A 17,636-nucleotide genomic window follows, 5' to 3' on the forward strand; every position below is an offset into this window, starting at 1 on the left:
TTTTATGAGGTGTTTAAAAATTGTTTAATATATATGAGAAATAATGTAAGTTTGAAATAAAGAATAATATTTATTATATATTATGTAAGTTTGAAAAAAAAATTTATTTGATAAGATATTTAAAAATTATCTACTTCAAAAAGGCATTTGATAATAATATTTTTTAACCATTTATCTTTCATGTTCAATTTGTTGGAGAAAAATGATTGGTAAATCATTCAACTTGGTTCCATTGGTAAATAGGTGAGAGAATAGTGAAAAAGTTAAAAGAGAGATTAAGAAAGATAAGAGTGAAAGGTAGTTTTTTCATTTAATAGTTAAGGGTATTTTGAGGATTTTTTAAAGGTAATATCATTCCTTTCAATTTCTATTCTTTGATCGGGTTTTGAGTTTTAATTATGAGTGATTGGAGAATGTAAAGTGTGATTAAAGGGAAAAAGCTTAACCCTAATTGATATTCATCCATGTCAATATATAGTACATCAAGCAAACCTAATTAAGGGAAAACCGTGAATTTAGGAAACAATCCTAAACAATAGCAACTACTTTCCTAAACCTAATTAAGGGAAAACCGTGAGTTTAGGAAACAATCCTAAACAATGCCGTGAGTTTAGGAAACAATCCTAAACAATAGCAACTACTTTCCTAGAATATATCATAATATCTCAACAACTGTGCTACTTGCCGCATTAGCACGAGCTGAACCACGCCCACGACCAGCCTGTTGACGACTACGTCCAGCACCCCCATCAGCCTTGTTTTGATCCAACCACCCCTCAGGATAACCCACTATTTCATAACAATTATTTTTGTCATGGCCATGCTTGTGACAATGAGGACAAGCAACGAGGGACCAACAAGTTGAAGTCTCGTGCCCCGTCTTCTTGCAGTGGCTACACACAGGCCTCTCCAGTTTTCCTCGTCCTCTTCCAGCACCTGTACGGACAGCAAAGCCAAGGACCTCTGCTGGCTTGTCTTCTGTGACTGTCTTGGCGAGCCGCACACGCTCATCTTGTATCACCAGTTGGTACGCTCGATCAAGCGAAGGCAAGGGATCTTGAGAAAGGATATTGGTTCGTAATTGAGCATACAGATCAGTGTTGAGTCCCATTAAGAAATCATGTAATTTTCCTTGTTCATGTCTTGCTTGGTGCAATGATGCGGCAGTACAAGACGAACAACAAGTGCAAGATATTAGCGGTTCATGCTTAAATAATTCCTCCCATAATACATTCAATTTGCCATAGTAAGTTGTAACAGACATAGATTTCAGTTGCTCACACTTAGCAATTGAAGTCTTTAACTGTTGAATTCTTGGGCCATTAACCATAGCATATCGTTGCTTAAGATGCTCCCATAAGCATTTTGCATCACGAAATTTAGATAGGGTACTCTTTACCTCGGGATCGATTGTGTTTGTAATCCAAGAAACCAACATTGCATTGATGGTGGTCCAATCAGATTGGGTATATGGAGGTTGTGGTCCGGTGATAGTGCCTTCCAAAAATTCGAACTTGCGGCGTGCCTCCAATGCCAACTGAATATCGAAAGCCCAATCATCGTAATTGTCGCCGCATAAGCGAGTGGGAGTGATGAAGTGGCCTGGTCGGTCTCCTGTGCCGAGAAAAAAAGGTGAATTCATCTCCCTTTTAGGTGGCGGCAATGGTGGTTGTTCATCGTCGTCGGCCATTGTTTTATTGTGTGTGCATGTTAGTGCTCTGATACCATGTAAAGTGTGATTAAAGGGTCAAAGCTTAACCCTACTTGATATTCATCCATGTCAATATATAGTACATCAAGCAAACCTAATTAAGGGAAAACCGTGAGTTTAGGAAAAAACTCTAAACAATGCCGTGAGTTTAGGAAACAATCCTAAACAATAGCAACTACTTTCCTAGAATATATCATAATATCTCAACAGAGAACCTTAGCTCAATTATCTAACCAACTGAGGTGAAAACACAATTCTCCATTTTTTTCAAATAATATGACTTTTATAATACTTTATATATATATATATATATATATATATATATATATATGATACAAAAGTCAAATATTACATCTTTGGTGATTGTTTCCATATTATACTTTCCATTTTCTATTTTAAAATTTAAAAATAATAACATATATATATATATATATATATATATATATATATATATATATATATATATATATATATATATATATATATATATATGTGTGTGTGTGTGTGTGTGAATGGTAAAAAATTTTAATATGTGAAAATTTTTAAACAAGTTTAATAATTTAAAATTATATTAATAAGTTATTTTATGGATTCATATATAATTTAATTAATTTATTTACATGAGTTAAATGGATTGTATCGTATTATTTATGTTGTGTTATAAATTATTATATTTATATCAAGTTATTGTAACGGGTGATTTTTGAGTTGAGTAAATTTTTATTATTTCTTATCTCAACACCACATAACCCCAATGCACACTATCATGACCACCTCTAGAGAGCCCACCTAGAGGAATAGTTGGGCAGGTTGTTGACTTCTTTGTCCGGTCCCTAGTAGTCAATCATCAACGTAACCTAGATGTCGGATTGATTAAGAAGAAACAAAAACCTACTTCCTCACTCCTTCGAAGCGGTCACACTCCTTGGTTCTCAATTTTCCCAAGTAAAATAAAGGTTCGGAGAACGGTTATGTCAACGTATCCAAGGGCTGGGAATTTGACTCCAAAGATGAGAAGTTGTGGAATATTTTGAGAAGATACAATCAACTAGGTGGGTGTTTTTTTGCTTATCAAGTGATCACCTTTCTTTCTTTTACCCTTTTTAAATTTATCATTCTAATAGACTTGCAGATATGCAAAGGAGTGTGAGCACTTTTGCTACCAAATTAATAATGAGCATGTAAAAGTACTCGTAGAAGTCCTCGCGAAGCTAGAAAGAGAAAAAGGATTGTTCTAAGGAAAGGTGATTAATAGAGCTCTTACACACTTTCGCACCACAAACTCTAAAAGCTTTGAAAGCCAAGAGTCTTCACGTCATAGAAAACAACATCGATCGAAAGTTTAAAGCTCCATAATCATTATATCATGTGGGTCTAGTATCGAAAGACATTAACTTTACGGAAGTGGAAAAACTTCTTCCAACAATGATGATAGACAAACAACCCAATATCTAAAGATGATAATGAGAAGTGTTTGTTTAGGTACTCATCCTTCATGGGATGTATTTGAGAAAAATACAAGTGGGTTTAAGATGGAGTTAAGAAATGTTTTAAACCTTAGATGGGTTTGAGGTAGGTTTGGATACCACGTTATCCCATACCATCCAACCTAATTATATGTAATTTTAAATAAAAATTATTTTAATTGTTTTTTCCGCATTTTTCAACTTTTGTAACATATATAAAATACTATTTTTTTATGAAAATAATTTATAATATTTATTTATAAATTATATTTATTTGGAATATAATTTAAAATTTTAAAAGTAAAAAAATAATAATAATAAGTAGGGTGGGGTGTGGTAGAACGGAGGTAGAAAATTCTCTTACTTATCCATTTTACTGTGTTTATTATTATTATATTTATTAGATGGGGTGAGAATATGTATAAATAAAAGAAACAAGGTTTGAATGAGATTGAATCGTACCATTGTTATCCTACAATTAACATGCTAGGAAGAATAAAAAAAAGTCTTAGGGAATTCAAACGGGCATTTAAGCAATTAAGTGCTCGATTAGAAAATGGCATAAAGAGACTAAGCCAACTCCTAATAAACACAGATGAAGTCACACAAGTATCCGCTAACCCTAATAGAGATTGTTGATAAGTCTCTATCAATAATGCCACCTCCCCCATAGAGAGCTCCCCTAATTTGAGAGCTTCAAGTCTGAGAGCGCTCCCCTAATCCGAGAGCTACAAGGGGAAGAGTTCTCGAGGCACTTCAAGGTTGGTGCATTTGTTTTAGCCATTCTTGGGCCGTCCCTCCAAGAGGGAGTCACGACACACCTTCCCTTGGAAGAAGAACTAATTGTAATAAAATGTATTCAAATTAATGCTTATTTTAAAAATATAAAGTTAATTTAAAAATAAAAATAATTGTAATGAAATTGTGGTCCCCGCATTTCGGCTCAATGCGTTTCCCACTCGAATGACGAAAACTCGCTTTTTGCTTGAAAAATGGATTTGTTGATTAAAAAAGTGACTTGAAGTTGTCACTTATTTTTGTTTTATTTTTTATAGGGTAAACAAAATAAGAAAGAAAAACTCTAAATGTGACTCCTTATTTTGGGAAAGGTGATTTACGAAAAATTGGATCAGGCTCGGGGGTCAGGTTACTCATTAGGAAGGTACGGTAAAGACCGTAGCACCCCTCTAAGTCCCTAAAAACGGGTTTTCACTAATAAAGTGGAGCTGGCATGGCAGTTGATGAGGAAATCAATGAATACCCGGGATTGTCATGCACATATGAGAATTGAAATATGCATAGAGAATAACCAGAGTGAAAGTAGGTGCGTACCTCGGCAACGAGCCACCATGCGCTAGCAAGAGAGAGATTAGTGCACAATTAAGAAATAGCAGCATGCATGTCATAGAGCAGAATAAGATCAATCATGTATGACAATTAAATTAATCAATCAGATCAATCAATAGATCATAAGATCATGTATGTGGGGCCCCCACCAAAGCCCGTTTATTTTGTATGGATTAATTCCGATAATTCCATTGTTCGGAATTACAGAATTTGATTCCTCGCTTACTTCAAAACATTTTAAAAACAGAGGAAGTATGAAAATTGCTTGCCAGAAACGAAAGTGGCAGCAAGGCTTTGTTAAAAATGCGATTTTGGAACCCAAAGAAACTTTGAGGATGAAATATGAGGCAAGCGAGACTATTTGAATGCCAGGATTTAAAAGAATTTACAAAATGGGATTCTGGACGTGAGATATCCGGAGAAGGTGGGACATCGGGAGGGAAGAATTCCAGATGCGAGATGTCCGGATGGAATGGCGGCGGGGGAGAATTTCGGATGTGAGACACCCGGACGGATGGCAGCACAGAAGGATTCCGGGAGTGAGACACTTGAACGAAATGGCGGCGGAGAGGAATTTCGGGAGTGAGACGCCCGGATAAGATAGAACGTTGCTATGACTAGCGTGAAGGATAGGTATGGGTTGTATAGATATGGAGGCTTAGGTGATTGGTTCTAATGGGTATGCGAAAGAGTGAAGGATAGTACGCACCCGGGAGACTCCATATAAGCGGGGGAGTGGGATGGAGAATGAATGAGAGGAAAATGGGTGTGGTGGAGGAAGCTTGGTTCCTGCAAGCTTGAGTGAGGAAATGGGTATGACGACCTAGAGAGGGAGATGGATAGTTGAACGATGGGTATGGACATATTGGATGAAACGATGAATAATAAACGAAAATGGGTACGGAGATGCTGATGAGGGGAGCTTTGCTGCCATGACGACTACTCCAGATTCTCTAGGATCTCTTTTGAGCAGGGATGAGAAAACGGGTGCGTACCATGGAAGGATATCAAGAAACAGGGGAAGTAGAGAAACAGAGTGTGAAAGAAGACGAATAAATAAAGAGAAATCTCAGAAAATGCATTTCATGAATCATCCATGAATCTTCTGAGTAGGTGGGTAAACCATATCAAATGCAACCACCCTCATGAATCTCAAGCATTTCATAATCACAGTAGGATCAGAGCGAGTTAAAATGAACAATGGCAAACACAAATGCAGGGTCATACTTCAACAAGCAGACCGGTGGCCTTCATTATCCACCCCAAACAGATCAATGAGTATTCCAATATTCACAAGGGATGTAAGAGAGTGATAATCATACCTGAAAGCCTCTTCTCCAACTAAGCGTCCTGGCTAAACTCTCTCCCTCTCCCCTTCCTCGAGTTTCTCATTTTTCTCCCAAAAAAATCTTCCTAGCGTCCTCTGCTCCAAAAAAAAAACACCCTCCCTTTTCTCTTTCTTCTCCCCGACAAAACCTGCTCTCGTTTTTCGGATTTGCCTTCCCAACGATCTCTGTCGTAGCCACCTTTTTGCACCACTCCTTCTGCAGCCACCTTTTTGTCCCACTTCTTCTGCAGCCACCTTTCTGTCCCACTCCTTTTGTAGAAAGTTCCTCCACGTGTCAAAGTCCTACTGTAGCTTCAAAAAGCGAGGTCGATTCCTTATGGCCACTAAGGATGTGACATGTGGCCCGCTGGGGTAGTGGCACCTGGCTAAAAACGTGATCTGCAAAAACAAATAGAGAAAAGGTGACCTGTGCCTAAATGGGGGTCTACAGAAATGTTGTTGGTAAAAAAAATAATGTTAATCAATAATGATAATATTTAATGACTAAAATATGTATAATGGATAATAAAGTAATTTCATCAAATTGACAAAAAATAAAATAAAATTCATTTGTTGATGTAAAAATTTGGTTTTTCTATAAATTTTTCTTTGATAGATTGAAAGTTTTGTAATTTTATTTTTAATATTTTATTAAAGGATTTTTTTTAATGGTGGGTTGTTATGGATTTTGGGATGTTTAAACATTTTGAATTTTAATATTTAATTAAATAATGATGAATTTACAATGACACTTAACTATCAAATTACAAATGATATTTGAACAAAGAGTTTCAATTGGTTCATATTAGTTATTTTAAAAAATTATAAAGTTTATTAGAGAAATTATTGTATTGTTTAAAAAATTATGATTTTTTGTTATAGAACTTCCTATTATTTTAAAATTTTTAAAAACTTAATAATTTTTACTGAAAAGGCTTCAAATACTAATGATAATTGTTTTTAAAATAATTTTTTATTTTTTAATATAAAAAGTATAAACTTAAAAATATTTTAAGTTATCAAATAAGCTTTTATTCTATTAAACATAGAAAAAACAATTTTTAAAAATAAATTTTCACAACCGTTTCGAAAAACACTTTTCTAACAAACCCTCACAAGCCATTCTAAGATTGCTCTCAAAATCTACTCCCAAAATGGCCTTGGGCTAAAGTCAGGTGTATTAAAAGAGTGGATTGAATTATTTTGCCATGTGGCAATTTTTTCAGAGATTTGTGTCTCCATTGGGGTTCACCACTGCCTTTGGGCACAAGACACGAGCCAGGTCCAACCGGGTCGAATCCAGACCCATTTCAAACCTCACATTCGGTTCCCGAATTCAATGAAAAATCGAGCCACCCATTTGCAGAAAATGGCGAGTGACGACGTCTCCGGCTCAGAAACTGACGAAACTGAGGAGAACTCGAGCTCAGACGAGCCAGGAAACCCCAATAATGGCGAAACACAGGCGATATCGGAGTACGAGAAACAGAGGCTTTCACGAATTGCAGAAAACAGAGCGAGATTGGAGGCTCTGGGGCTGCCTAAAATGGCGTCTTCTTTGATGGGTTCGGTTCAATTAAAGCAAAAGCAAAAGCAAAAACAAAAGGGAAAAGCAAAGGTGGTTGAGGACGAGGATTACACACCGCCAGTGGCAGAGGAGGGTTCCAGTTCTTCTAACGGAGATGATGATGACGACGAAAAGGAGTTTGTGGGTGGTAGATCTTCTGGGGCTCGTGTTCAGAAGGTGGTACTTCTATCCCAATGTTTGGATACCGAGAAAATTGAAGGAAAGGAAAACAATATTTTCAGTATTATGTCTAATGTTTATCTTTTCAGTTTCTTAAAGAATAAATCGAAATTAAATAAACCCTAGCAGTTGCTTTGTTTGTCTACATATGTGGTTTGCACCCCAACATAATTCATGAAAATTTTGATTGTCCTACACTTTTTTCCTTTTTTTAGAAATATTTGGGAGTAATTGTTATTAATTTATTTTAAGTTGTATGATTCATTCTCTAGTAAATGTGTTCTACAAAAAAGGAGTTGCTCATATGCTTATAATTTTGGGAGACAGGGTTTAGCAATGAGGCAAATTAGTCTTGTCTGACAACGATTTTGAGACTAACACATTGCCTGGCAAATGTATTCAACTTCTGTTGTAATGCTTGTGTTGCCAAATTCATTCATCCAATTATCTTGTGATAGGAATGGGGAGAAAGTATTGCATTGAAATAACATAATTTTTTAGGAATGATTTCCTTGCTTTTTGTTTGCTTCAGGTAAAGAATAGAACTTCAAAACCTAAGAAAAAGGTTCCTGTTCAGAAGATCTCAAGCAACTCAGAGTTTGTGGACGATGATGATGCCTTAAAGCAGGTGACTTTCAGTGGGTTGAGTTTTAGATGAGATAAGAATAAACCTTGTGGTACAAATGGTGAATCAATCTCAGTTGGATACTTAATGATTGGATGACGAGAAGTTAACTGATTGGTTAGCGTTTATATGCAGGCAATTGCCCTTTCACTAAAAGATTGTCCAGTGGCTACAGATAGGCTGCAAAGTGGACCTTGTCAGAGCTCTGATGCGGGTGTTTTGGATGATACCAAAAGTGAAAGAAAGGGAAAAGCACAAATCCAGGAGGGTTCAGGAAGGAGGAAGAGAAAAAAACCGGTATGTTTCAGGCTTGGGTTGGTTTTTATATCATGTTGAAATGGTTTCTTTCTCATGTTTTCCATCCTCTTATTATGTCTCATTTTTTATGTGGTTGACAGATCACTAGTCGAGTGCAAATGACTGAAGATGAACTAGTCATACACTTCTTTCAGTTTGATGGTAATTCCATTGGCACTACTACTTGTGCATGAAAAACATGTATGTGTATGTGTGTGCCTATTGATTATCTCAAAGGATTGGTTAAATCAAAGGGCTGGGATCATATTCCTTGGTTGATTCTAGGCATGTCTATCTGAAAGTATGGGCAGAGGGATGTGTTTTACTTGTCCTTTATCAAAACACATACATAAACAAGCATGATAGTTGTGTCTCCATAAATATTTGAAAGTTTTTGTGGACTCCTGTGCAGCATTACGCATCAGTGTCTGCATTAGGTTAGTTACATATACTACGGTAGATTCATAAGAAACATATTTTGCTTTCTCTGCTACAAAGAGAAGAAAAGAGTATGAGGATTTTATAGGCCTTTGAATGAGGTTTATGAATATTGTACCTTGGTCAAATTAAAGAAGAAATTTCAAATCTGAGAAATGCTGTCTGTCTCTCTGATCAAGCCTTTTATAGTACAAATTTGGCCTTCCTCCCCCCAAAAAAAGAAAAGACTCTTATCATGTGAAACTCTTAAGCAAGAGTCTCAAATGTGGGTTCAGTTCACGTTCCATGATAACTTAAAAAGCCCTTCTTACTGTTTTTGTTCTCTTTAAACATGTTATCTTCCTCAGATTTTGTTTTGATCTTGGACATTTTTCTTCCAAAACAAATGAGTTATTTGCTCAACTGCCTGATGTCTAACTAAATAAGTGCCAATTGCCAAAACTATTCCTTTGGAGGTTCATAGGGGGTTTGATCCACTGTTAGGAAATGCCATTCTAGTTTATCAAGAGGTTCATTTCCTAGAGCACAATAAACAGAGACCGGCTAGTCCCCTCAGATCTTGAAAGGGAACATTTATTGAAGAAAAAATATTCCTCTGGTTTGAAAGAAAATGATCAGGATGTGTGTATGAATCTTGGGTTTGGATTTCATGTCAGCATAAGAACCTGAAAAGACTTGAAGAAAGTAGATTTTAAATGTGCCAATAAGAGTGAGTAGTAACTGCTGGAGAAGTGCGAAACTTGGTTGGTTTGCTCCTGTAATCATATATGCTCTTTTAGGAAAAAATGCTATCATGGAATCTGCATGAGTCCCTAACCTATCTTTCATCTGAACATTTTTATTTAAGAAAAGTTCATTAACTAATCCTCTTTTACTGATTTTATCCATTGACAAAGTGGAATGCCGGCATGCAGAAGCAGGGAAGGGGGGCATAACCTTGCGAGATCTACAAAGAATGGCCTATACTCATGATTTTACATGGACGGACAAAGAAATGGCCGATATGATTCATTGCTTTGATAGTGATGGAGATGGAAAGGTTAACACTGGCACCTCATTTCTATTTAATTTTGTCTCATTATAGATTGTTAGTGTATACACACAGAATCAAGGAATGGTAAAGGATGAATTTGGTGTGGCCTCAGGTGTGAATACTCACAGAATGAAAAAGGACTTTGTTTTAAGTTCCTTGTTTGTTTGAGTTTCTGATTGGATGTCTGATTGGTTCATATGCAGCTTAGCCTGGAAGATTTTCAGAAGATTGTTAGTCGATGCAACATGTTACAAAGATCCGAAACTGATAATGCAGGAATGGGGTCGAAGTCATGACCAGGCAATAGTGTCTTGTGTATCTTCCAATTGCTAATTATTAATGTTCTCTTATTGTAATGACTAAGGGTAAGTATTGCTTATACAGACCGGCTATGTATGTGGATGCATTTGGAAAATTAAGTAACGGGCACAAAGAAAGCATCTGTCCTAGCTTGAAAAAGACGGGAAATGGAAGAAAACAAGGAAATATTTGGATGATTCTAAAAAATTGATCTCTATATTAAAAATACTGAGAGGGTATTCACTATTTGCAACACAACCTTAACAGTGTGTCTCATAATTCCATAATGTTGGACAAGCTAAATTGAAAAATGTACATTGGAAGAAGAAGAAAAATGCAAATAAAACTCAAAGTTATTGGAGGTAGACCCAATCCTCCAGGTAAATTACAGAGAAATTGGAGCTTCTATGTCTAATTTTCAGTATTTTGCCACAAACTGCTTATTAGACTTCAATCATATTTCAAAAGCCACGCAGTTCTTGCATGGTTCAGGAAATAAGGAAAAGGGCAAAAGAAAAAAATGAGATTATCTTACTAAGTTACCAAAATAGGCAATGTTAATAAAGCAGTTAGTCACACAAATGAATGACCTAGAATATTCTTGCATTAGCAAATTACAAAACCCATCAAATCTAAAGCATGTTTTCTTCTGTCATTGCATACTGGTACCAAATGACCCACAGCTCCCTCATATCTGTCACAAATTTGGTTTTCTTCAATATTCTACACTTGGTTTGTTTTTTGTTTTTTGTTTTTTTTAAACAGCTGGGGGAGTGAAACATGGAAAAAAATGGCAACTCCTTTGGTCATGTCATCTTCATAAGATAGCCCATAAGGAGGCCAAGCAAACCAACGAGAATAAAATATATAAATGAGAGACCGCCATTGCGACTTCTGTTGCTTTCACGCCTGAGGAACTCCTGCACAACACCAAATCAAATTGTAAGTTGAATGTTTCAAAGAGCTCCTAGTATTTCTGGTAGTATTTTGAAATTTATTTTCCAAGGTCTAAGCTGCCTTTTCTGGGGTGTAAAGCTGTTGATGTTTAGAGATTAGGACAAACTTCTATGATGAATGGGGCTACAAAGGATTCAGATGTTTGGACCTATGCAATACTTATCAAGGACAGTTGCAGCAAAAATACGGTGAGGAATATTCTAATTGGGGGGAATCCAGATATGATGGTGCAGCAGATGTTCTTCTGGAAAGGTTTTGAAAGTTGGAAATTCTTCTTAACAGAGTGAAAATCTTGGGTGGGGGTGGAAACCAAGTAATGTTTCACATGATCTTTGGTGTGGATATCCATCATTATGCAAAACAATGATCAAAAGGACTGGTGCTGCTTGTTGTTTCTTACAGGCATCATTAACCAGGGACTATACTAATCACACTTTGGGATCCCAAGCATAGCCCTTAATCCCTTTTCAAAAAGCATTTGAGCATCTACACAGCACTGGAAAATACCACTACCAATTAATGATGAACTCAATTTCAAATGAATGGCTGTGAAAGATGATATGATGAAGGTCTAAAATTTAACAAGGTTGGACCAAAGCATATTATCATTTAATGAATTGTATCTGTTGTAGAGTGTTCGCAACCTACATTCTAAAAAACTGTGCCAAATTTCGCTATAAGATCACATCTATGAAACATTATTTTAAGCATATTATTATATTTAAGATTAGCTAATTCTTCATAACAAACAAGCTACTCGAACTGAGAGAGCAAAACTACTCAGCTCTGTCAGACTCCACTGGCTATGGCATATCAATAGGATGGTTACATTTGTTCCAAAATTTTCTTGGTATCTTTTCTAGTTTTGTTTAGAAAAATGAAATTCTTATAGTTCGTTTCATAACTAAAATCTCAAGTACTAAGGATGTATCTGATGTAAGATTGTTTCAGGGGCTCATGCAAAACAGAAGCTAAAAGACAAATTAAAAGCAAAGTCCCTTACCAATTCTTGCTGAAGCTTGTTGTTTTGTTGAATAGCAGATTTTTTCTCCTCGGTCAGCTTTGAAATAAGAGCCCTTGCCTGAAATTACCAAAAGTAACACTCAGATACACAATACAAAGTCCAACTATCAATATATAATTGCAGTCACCAATTGCAAAATGGTCAACTAAACAAATTGCATATGCAAATTAAAGAACCCCTTAAGCTCACTGGGCATGCAAATGATTGTTTTTTTAACTTTTTTTTAATCTACTTAAAAATGATGATCACCATTGGAAGAATGTGCCAATGTCAGACAAATACCAAAGAAAACCTAAACAAGGCTAGAAAACTCTGATGAGGTGACCAAGCCCAATATGATGGTGTATTGCCACCTTAGAACCAATGATGAGGAAAATGATGACTAGACTGCACTATGCGAAGGATACAGTTAATATGATCCAACAAGTGCAATTAAAAGAATCTTTTCTAAATCATAAGGGTTTCTAAGGTTGCCAGAGGCTTTGTTCCATTTTTGACAATATCACCTTGAATTTCCCTCACCATGGTACTAACTGCTACCAAACCAGACATTCCCCATATAATAGACTCCCACCAGGGTTTCTAACAGTAATTGAATCAGAAAACTCACATAGCTAAACATGAATACTGGATCATCATAATGTTTCAGGACTAATATTTTGATTTAGCACAACTTTCAGGGGCATTCCCCTTAATGTGATTCAACTTGATTAGTTGTTGGTGTGTAGGTCCAAAGGTGGGGGCTAGGAAGGAGAGGTTCTTTTGTGTATTTCCCTTATGGTGCATAGGTTTATTTAGCATTTTGGATGTGCCATTTGTTTAGTTCTTTGTTTTTGGGAGGATTTCTCATTCTTCCTTTGTACCTTTTAATTATTTAATATATTACTCTGTTGTTTCTCATAAAAAAAATAAAAAATAAAAAATAAAATGGTTTAGCATCCAGAGAATGCATTTTACTGTTTTCTGAGAAAGCAAAGGTGCAACAGTCTTAACCAACAAATTTGACAAAAAGTATCTCTTCATGTATATGATTAACATTTATTGCAATGCAATGCAGAAGGCTAGAACCCAACCCTCAATTAACAATCAACTTATCAGCCTCAGAGGTTCACATATGGCATTGAATGAATTTGATACTCAAACACCAAGTCATAGAACATATATTGAACATAAGCAGTAACTAAAAGGAGATAAGGGGCCGCAGGAGTTGGTTCTAGAAAAATAACTTACCCTTATTCAAAATTAGTTTTATCATATAATGGATGAGAACTGTGGACAAAATATGGTCGGAATATGAATCAGAAATTTGATTTTTTTTTTCTTTTTCCATATACGTTTCTTGATCCTTATTTGTACTTCTTTTTTATTTTCAATAAGAAATTTTACCTCTCTTCATAACCAAAAAAGGAAAAGAAAAACATAAGATTGTTTAATTACGAATGTTGATTTCTATCTATTGCAAATTGTCCTGTGCATTTGAAAGCCCTGTTTATGTGGTTTAGCAACCAATGCAAAACAAAAAGATTTCAAATCAATACTAAGGAAATGACCATAAAATCAATAACAGCAACAAATAATATGGGAGATCCTACTTATAATTAGAACTGAAAAAAATCCAGCAAGCAACCAGAATTTGAAAAAGGAAAAATGATGACACACAACCTAACAGATTTTGTCTGGAAACAAACACCACCATGGAACTCTAGGATGGCTTTATGTAGGACAGTCAATTTAAGATGATAAAAGAGTCAAATAAAAATTCCTTTTCATTTCCATCTTTATTCATTTCATTAACATTGACAGCTCTAATTAATTCATGATAGCAAAAAAATATGGGGTGCATGTTAGACATTCAACTGTTTACACACTGTGATCATTTCAGACACATAAAGCTATCAAGTTAGTAGGAGAAAACTTCTCTAATTTTTACAATTACCAGTTAATTTTCAACAACAAAGTAAATGTGCAAGCACCCATTAATGACGGTGCACACCCATGCACATGTGTACATGCATGCCGTACACACATCAACTGCCAATGTAAAAGCAATTGTTAAATTCTTGTGCAAGGATCTATAAGATGAGACACTGAGGTATGTAGAACTAAATGGAGTTAATAGGGATTATAGATATGGATGCTAAAAATGATTTGGAGAAAACTTGTTTTAGCAAAGGTGAAGACAAGAAAGAGCTAGCAGATAGATAGTGTCTAATAGTATTTGAATACGGCCAAAAGAATTGATTTGATTAGATAAATTTCACAATATAAAGTGAGCCAAAAGAAAGGAAGAAAATATGCAGAACTGTGCTAACTGTTGGGGTCAAACTCACCCATTGGTATTATGAAGCAACCAAGGACAGTGGTTAAAGAAAGGTTAAGATTTTAGACAAAAATACAAAACAAAAAAAACAAAAAAAAAAAAACAAAATTATAAGCCCTGGACCTATTCAATGTTTACAAAATGGAATGCTTTAACAAATATAATTCAAGGTAAAATTAACAACAAAATTTAGATGAACCAATTAACAATCAACAAAATTTGAAAACTCAATTTGCAAGTAAAGACAAGCATTCAATAGAAAAATTAAGTATATGCAAGCATCTGCAACTAAAATTAAGCATATGCAAGTATCTTCCAAAATCAACAATTGAAAATGACAAAAAATGAGAAAAAACAAGTACCTCGGATGAGTTATCTTGAGGCTCAACATATGCTCTTGAGACCTGCAAGCATAATCATATAAGCATACAAGCATGTAACACTAGATTAAAGGTGAAAAGGCAATATAAAGATTTAAATAGGTCTCTCTTTAAATTCAAACCACTAGACATATCAAATACTCACTGCAGTGAATTCAGAAGCATTGATGTTCCCATTGTCTGATACTGAAGCTCTAGGGGAAGAGCCTTCCTCTGACCCCTCTCTCACCGGGGATGGTGGCTGTGGTGGAGGAACATAAGCAACCCTCAATTTGCACTCCTCAACACGATTCCCTGCTTCCTTATTGAACTATAAAATAAAATCATAAATAATTAAAACCCGCTTGTAGATGCTATAAATTGTGCCATTTAATCCTTTAAAACTAACATATATGACAATATAGTGCGATGTTATATTATTACCATATCTGAAGTAATGTCCTTAGCGGTAGCTCCAGGACTTGCAATTGCGCTCTGAAGGAGAAACTTATCCTTGCATTGCATGTCCTGAGGCGTCTCCCGCTGCGCCTGCATTGTAACTGAACCATAAACAAACTGATAATCAATTGGACGAAAAAACATGAACATAGAATTCCAAGACAAAATGGATGAGCTACATGATAACAAATCAACAAAATTGAGGAGCAATACCTATTACATCACATGTGCTGCGAGGCATCACAACTCCAGTGTTAGGCCTAACACAATACTTCTTAGGATTTGTGGTCTTAACCTAACAATTCACCAATTTCACAGCCCTCAGCATTCAAATCAAATCAATAATATATAAAACTAAATGAATCTGACTCATAAAAATAGTACCTTGAAAGCGACATAATCATCGGTCTTATTCGAAAGTTGCAGAGAACACGAGATCTGCTTCCTCAATTCAACTTTTCGGAAACAAAAACACAAACAAATAAAAAACAACAGAAAATAAAAACATAGATCTACCTCAAAATGTTTGGGAGAAGCTTACAAGGGAACTGAAGTTCTTGAGGTTCGATAGTGAGGAGCTCTCCAGTGCTCATTCCGACTCGATCGTGAGAGAAACGCCGGATACGGTGAAAAAAAGAGGGATTCCGGCAGAGAGAAGTGACTTAACGGCGGCGGAGAATCTGGTTTTTCCCGGCGAGGAGATGGATCTAGAGATGAATAGAGTTGTAGGTTCGAATTTAGAGAGAGAAAAAAAAAATAGACCGCTGAAAAGGCAACAACGTGAGAGACTAGTGTAGGACAGTGTCGTCTGTCTCTCTGCTCAGCGTTGAGACTGCGGCTTCTCTACGATACTTGTTCATACAGTTCCTTCGGTTCCACTAAGAGGCATCTTCCCAATTCATAGTGTTAGCCTTATCTTGTCAAAGTCTTCAAATCCTGTTTCTCAACAAACTCCTCCACCTTATTCATCCTTAAATTCTTTAATGAAAAAATAAAAATAAAAATAAAATAACTAAAAATAATTTAAATTTTTTTTCTCAAATAGATCGTTTTTAACCTGAAAAATATACGATGATATAAATTCAAATACATGATTTTCATTGATTTTTTATTCTTTCAAGTCAAACCTAATTAACTTAAGTGGTATTTATTATTTGACTGAATAGAAAAAAATCAAATATTTTAATTTCTTAAAAATATAAAATATTATATCTAAGTCATATTAAATAATATATTTGTAAATTTTGAATCTTTATTAAATGAAATTAAAAGAAAAAAAAAATATGAACTTATATCGAATTTAAATTTAAAATTATAATTAACAAACTTTATAGATAATGGTTGAACTTATAATTAAAAAAATTAATATAAAATTAAATTATAAAAAACTCTATTAATTTACATATAAAATTATTCTATATTTAATACAAATTTTATAATATCAGTACCATCCTTTAAAAACTATAACTTTATCTTTAAATTTTAATTAAAATTAAAACCAAAAACCGTAATTGAGCAGAACGAATTCAGATCTGAACTGGATTGATTCTACCTAAACTTGGTTGCAGTTTGACAAGAGCCATAATCTACCAGAAGTTGAGTAAACAGCTGACAATCCTTTAGGTTTAGAATGAGAGTATATTGGAAGATTAGTTGGTGATTTAACCTCTGAACAATCTGGACAATATGTGGGAGAAACTGGAAACCCATGGGACCAATATCACTGGCGTGTGATTCTAATGGCAAGAAGAGATGCATGTGAAGAGAACATAAACAAGCAAGGTCTGAAATCAGGATATGTAAAGTTGATAGAATAATCAGATGCTTGCATCACTTGTCGTGTAACTTTGAATTTAGGCCATTGATGGTGTACGATGAAATTTAGGCGGTTGAATAAAAGATAAAAGATATAAATATACGACACCCTGGATCAAACAAATGAAATCAAGATATAAAGTACGAAGACTTCATCTATAATACATCGAAAACAAATGGGATCAAGATATAAAAGTATTAAGATTTCATCTATGGTAAATCAAATATGATATCATCTCATCGAAAAAGTTTACTTTGGTATTATGGTAGGACACTAATTTAGTGTAACTTTTTCTTTTGACATTGTGTACTATCAACGTTTGATAGGTGATAATGAGACCTTTTCTTAACATATTTTGTTAATTGGTTGTAGATATGGCCTACCAAACAACAGGGGTTCACGGAATTTTC

At 35.1% G+C, this 17,636-nt stretch overlaps 2 protein-coding genes across 2 annotated transcripts; one reads left to right on the forward strand and one right to left on the reverse strand.

Annotated features, from left to right (window-relative positions):
- Nucleotides 1–7,072: 7,072 nt before the first annotated feature.
- Nucleotides 7,073–10,508, forward strand: LOC117932361. Its single transcript, XM_034853591.1, has 6 exons — nt 7,073–7,595; nt 8,131–8,226; nt 8,359–8,520; nt 8,622–8,682; nt 9,855–9,997; nt 10,195–10,508. Exons 1-6 carry the CDS (start codon nt 7,191–7,193, stop codon nt 10,285–10,287), a joined length of 960 nt encoding a protein of 319 aa, XP_034709482.1. The 5' UTR covers nt 7,073–7,190; the 3' UTR covers nt 10,288–10,508.
- Nucleotides 10,509–10,797: 289 nt separating this feature from the next.
- Nucleotides 10,798–16,328, reverse strand: LOC117932362 (vesicle-associated protein 1-2). The gene is made up of 8 exons (XM_034853592.1): nt 15,952–16,328; nt 15,795–15,865; nt 15,624–15,705; nt 15,396–15,511; nt 15,118–15,282; nt 14,955–14,996; nt 12,252–12,329; nt 10,798–11,211 (listed from the first exon to the last, which is right to left on the reverse strand). The coding sequence occupies exons 1-8, from the start codon at nt 16,001–16,003 to the stop codon at nt 11,098–11,100; spliced, it is 720 nt and encodes a 239-aa protein (XP_034709483.1). The 5' UTR covers nt 16,004–16,328; the 3' UTR covers nt 10,798–11,097.
- Nucleotides 16,329–17,636: the final 1,308 nt, after the last annotated feature.

Source organism: Vitis riparia, chromosome 15 (assembly GCF_004353265.1).
Source record: "Vitis riparia cultivar Riparia Gloire de Montpellier isolate 1030 chromosome 15, EGFV_Vit.rip_1.0, whole genome shotgun sequence".
NCBI classification, from domain to species: domain Eukaryota; kingdom Viridiplantae; phylum Streptophyta; class Magnoliopsida; order Vitales; family Vitaceae; genus Vitis; species Vitis riparia.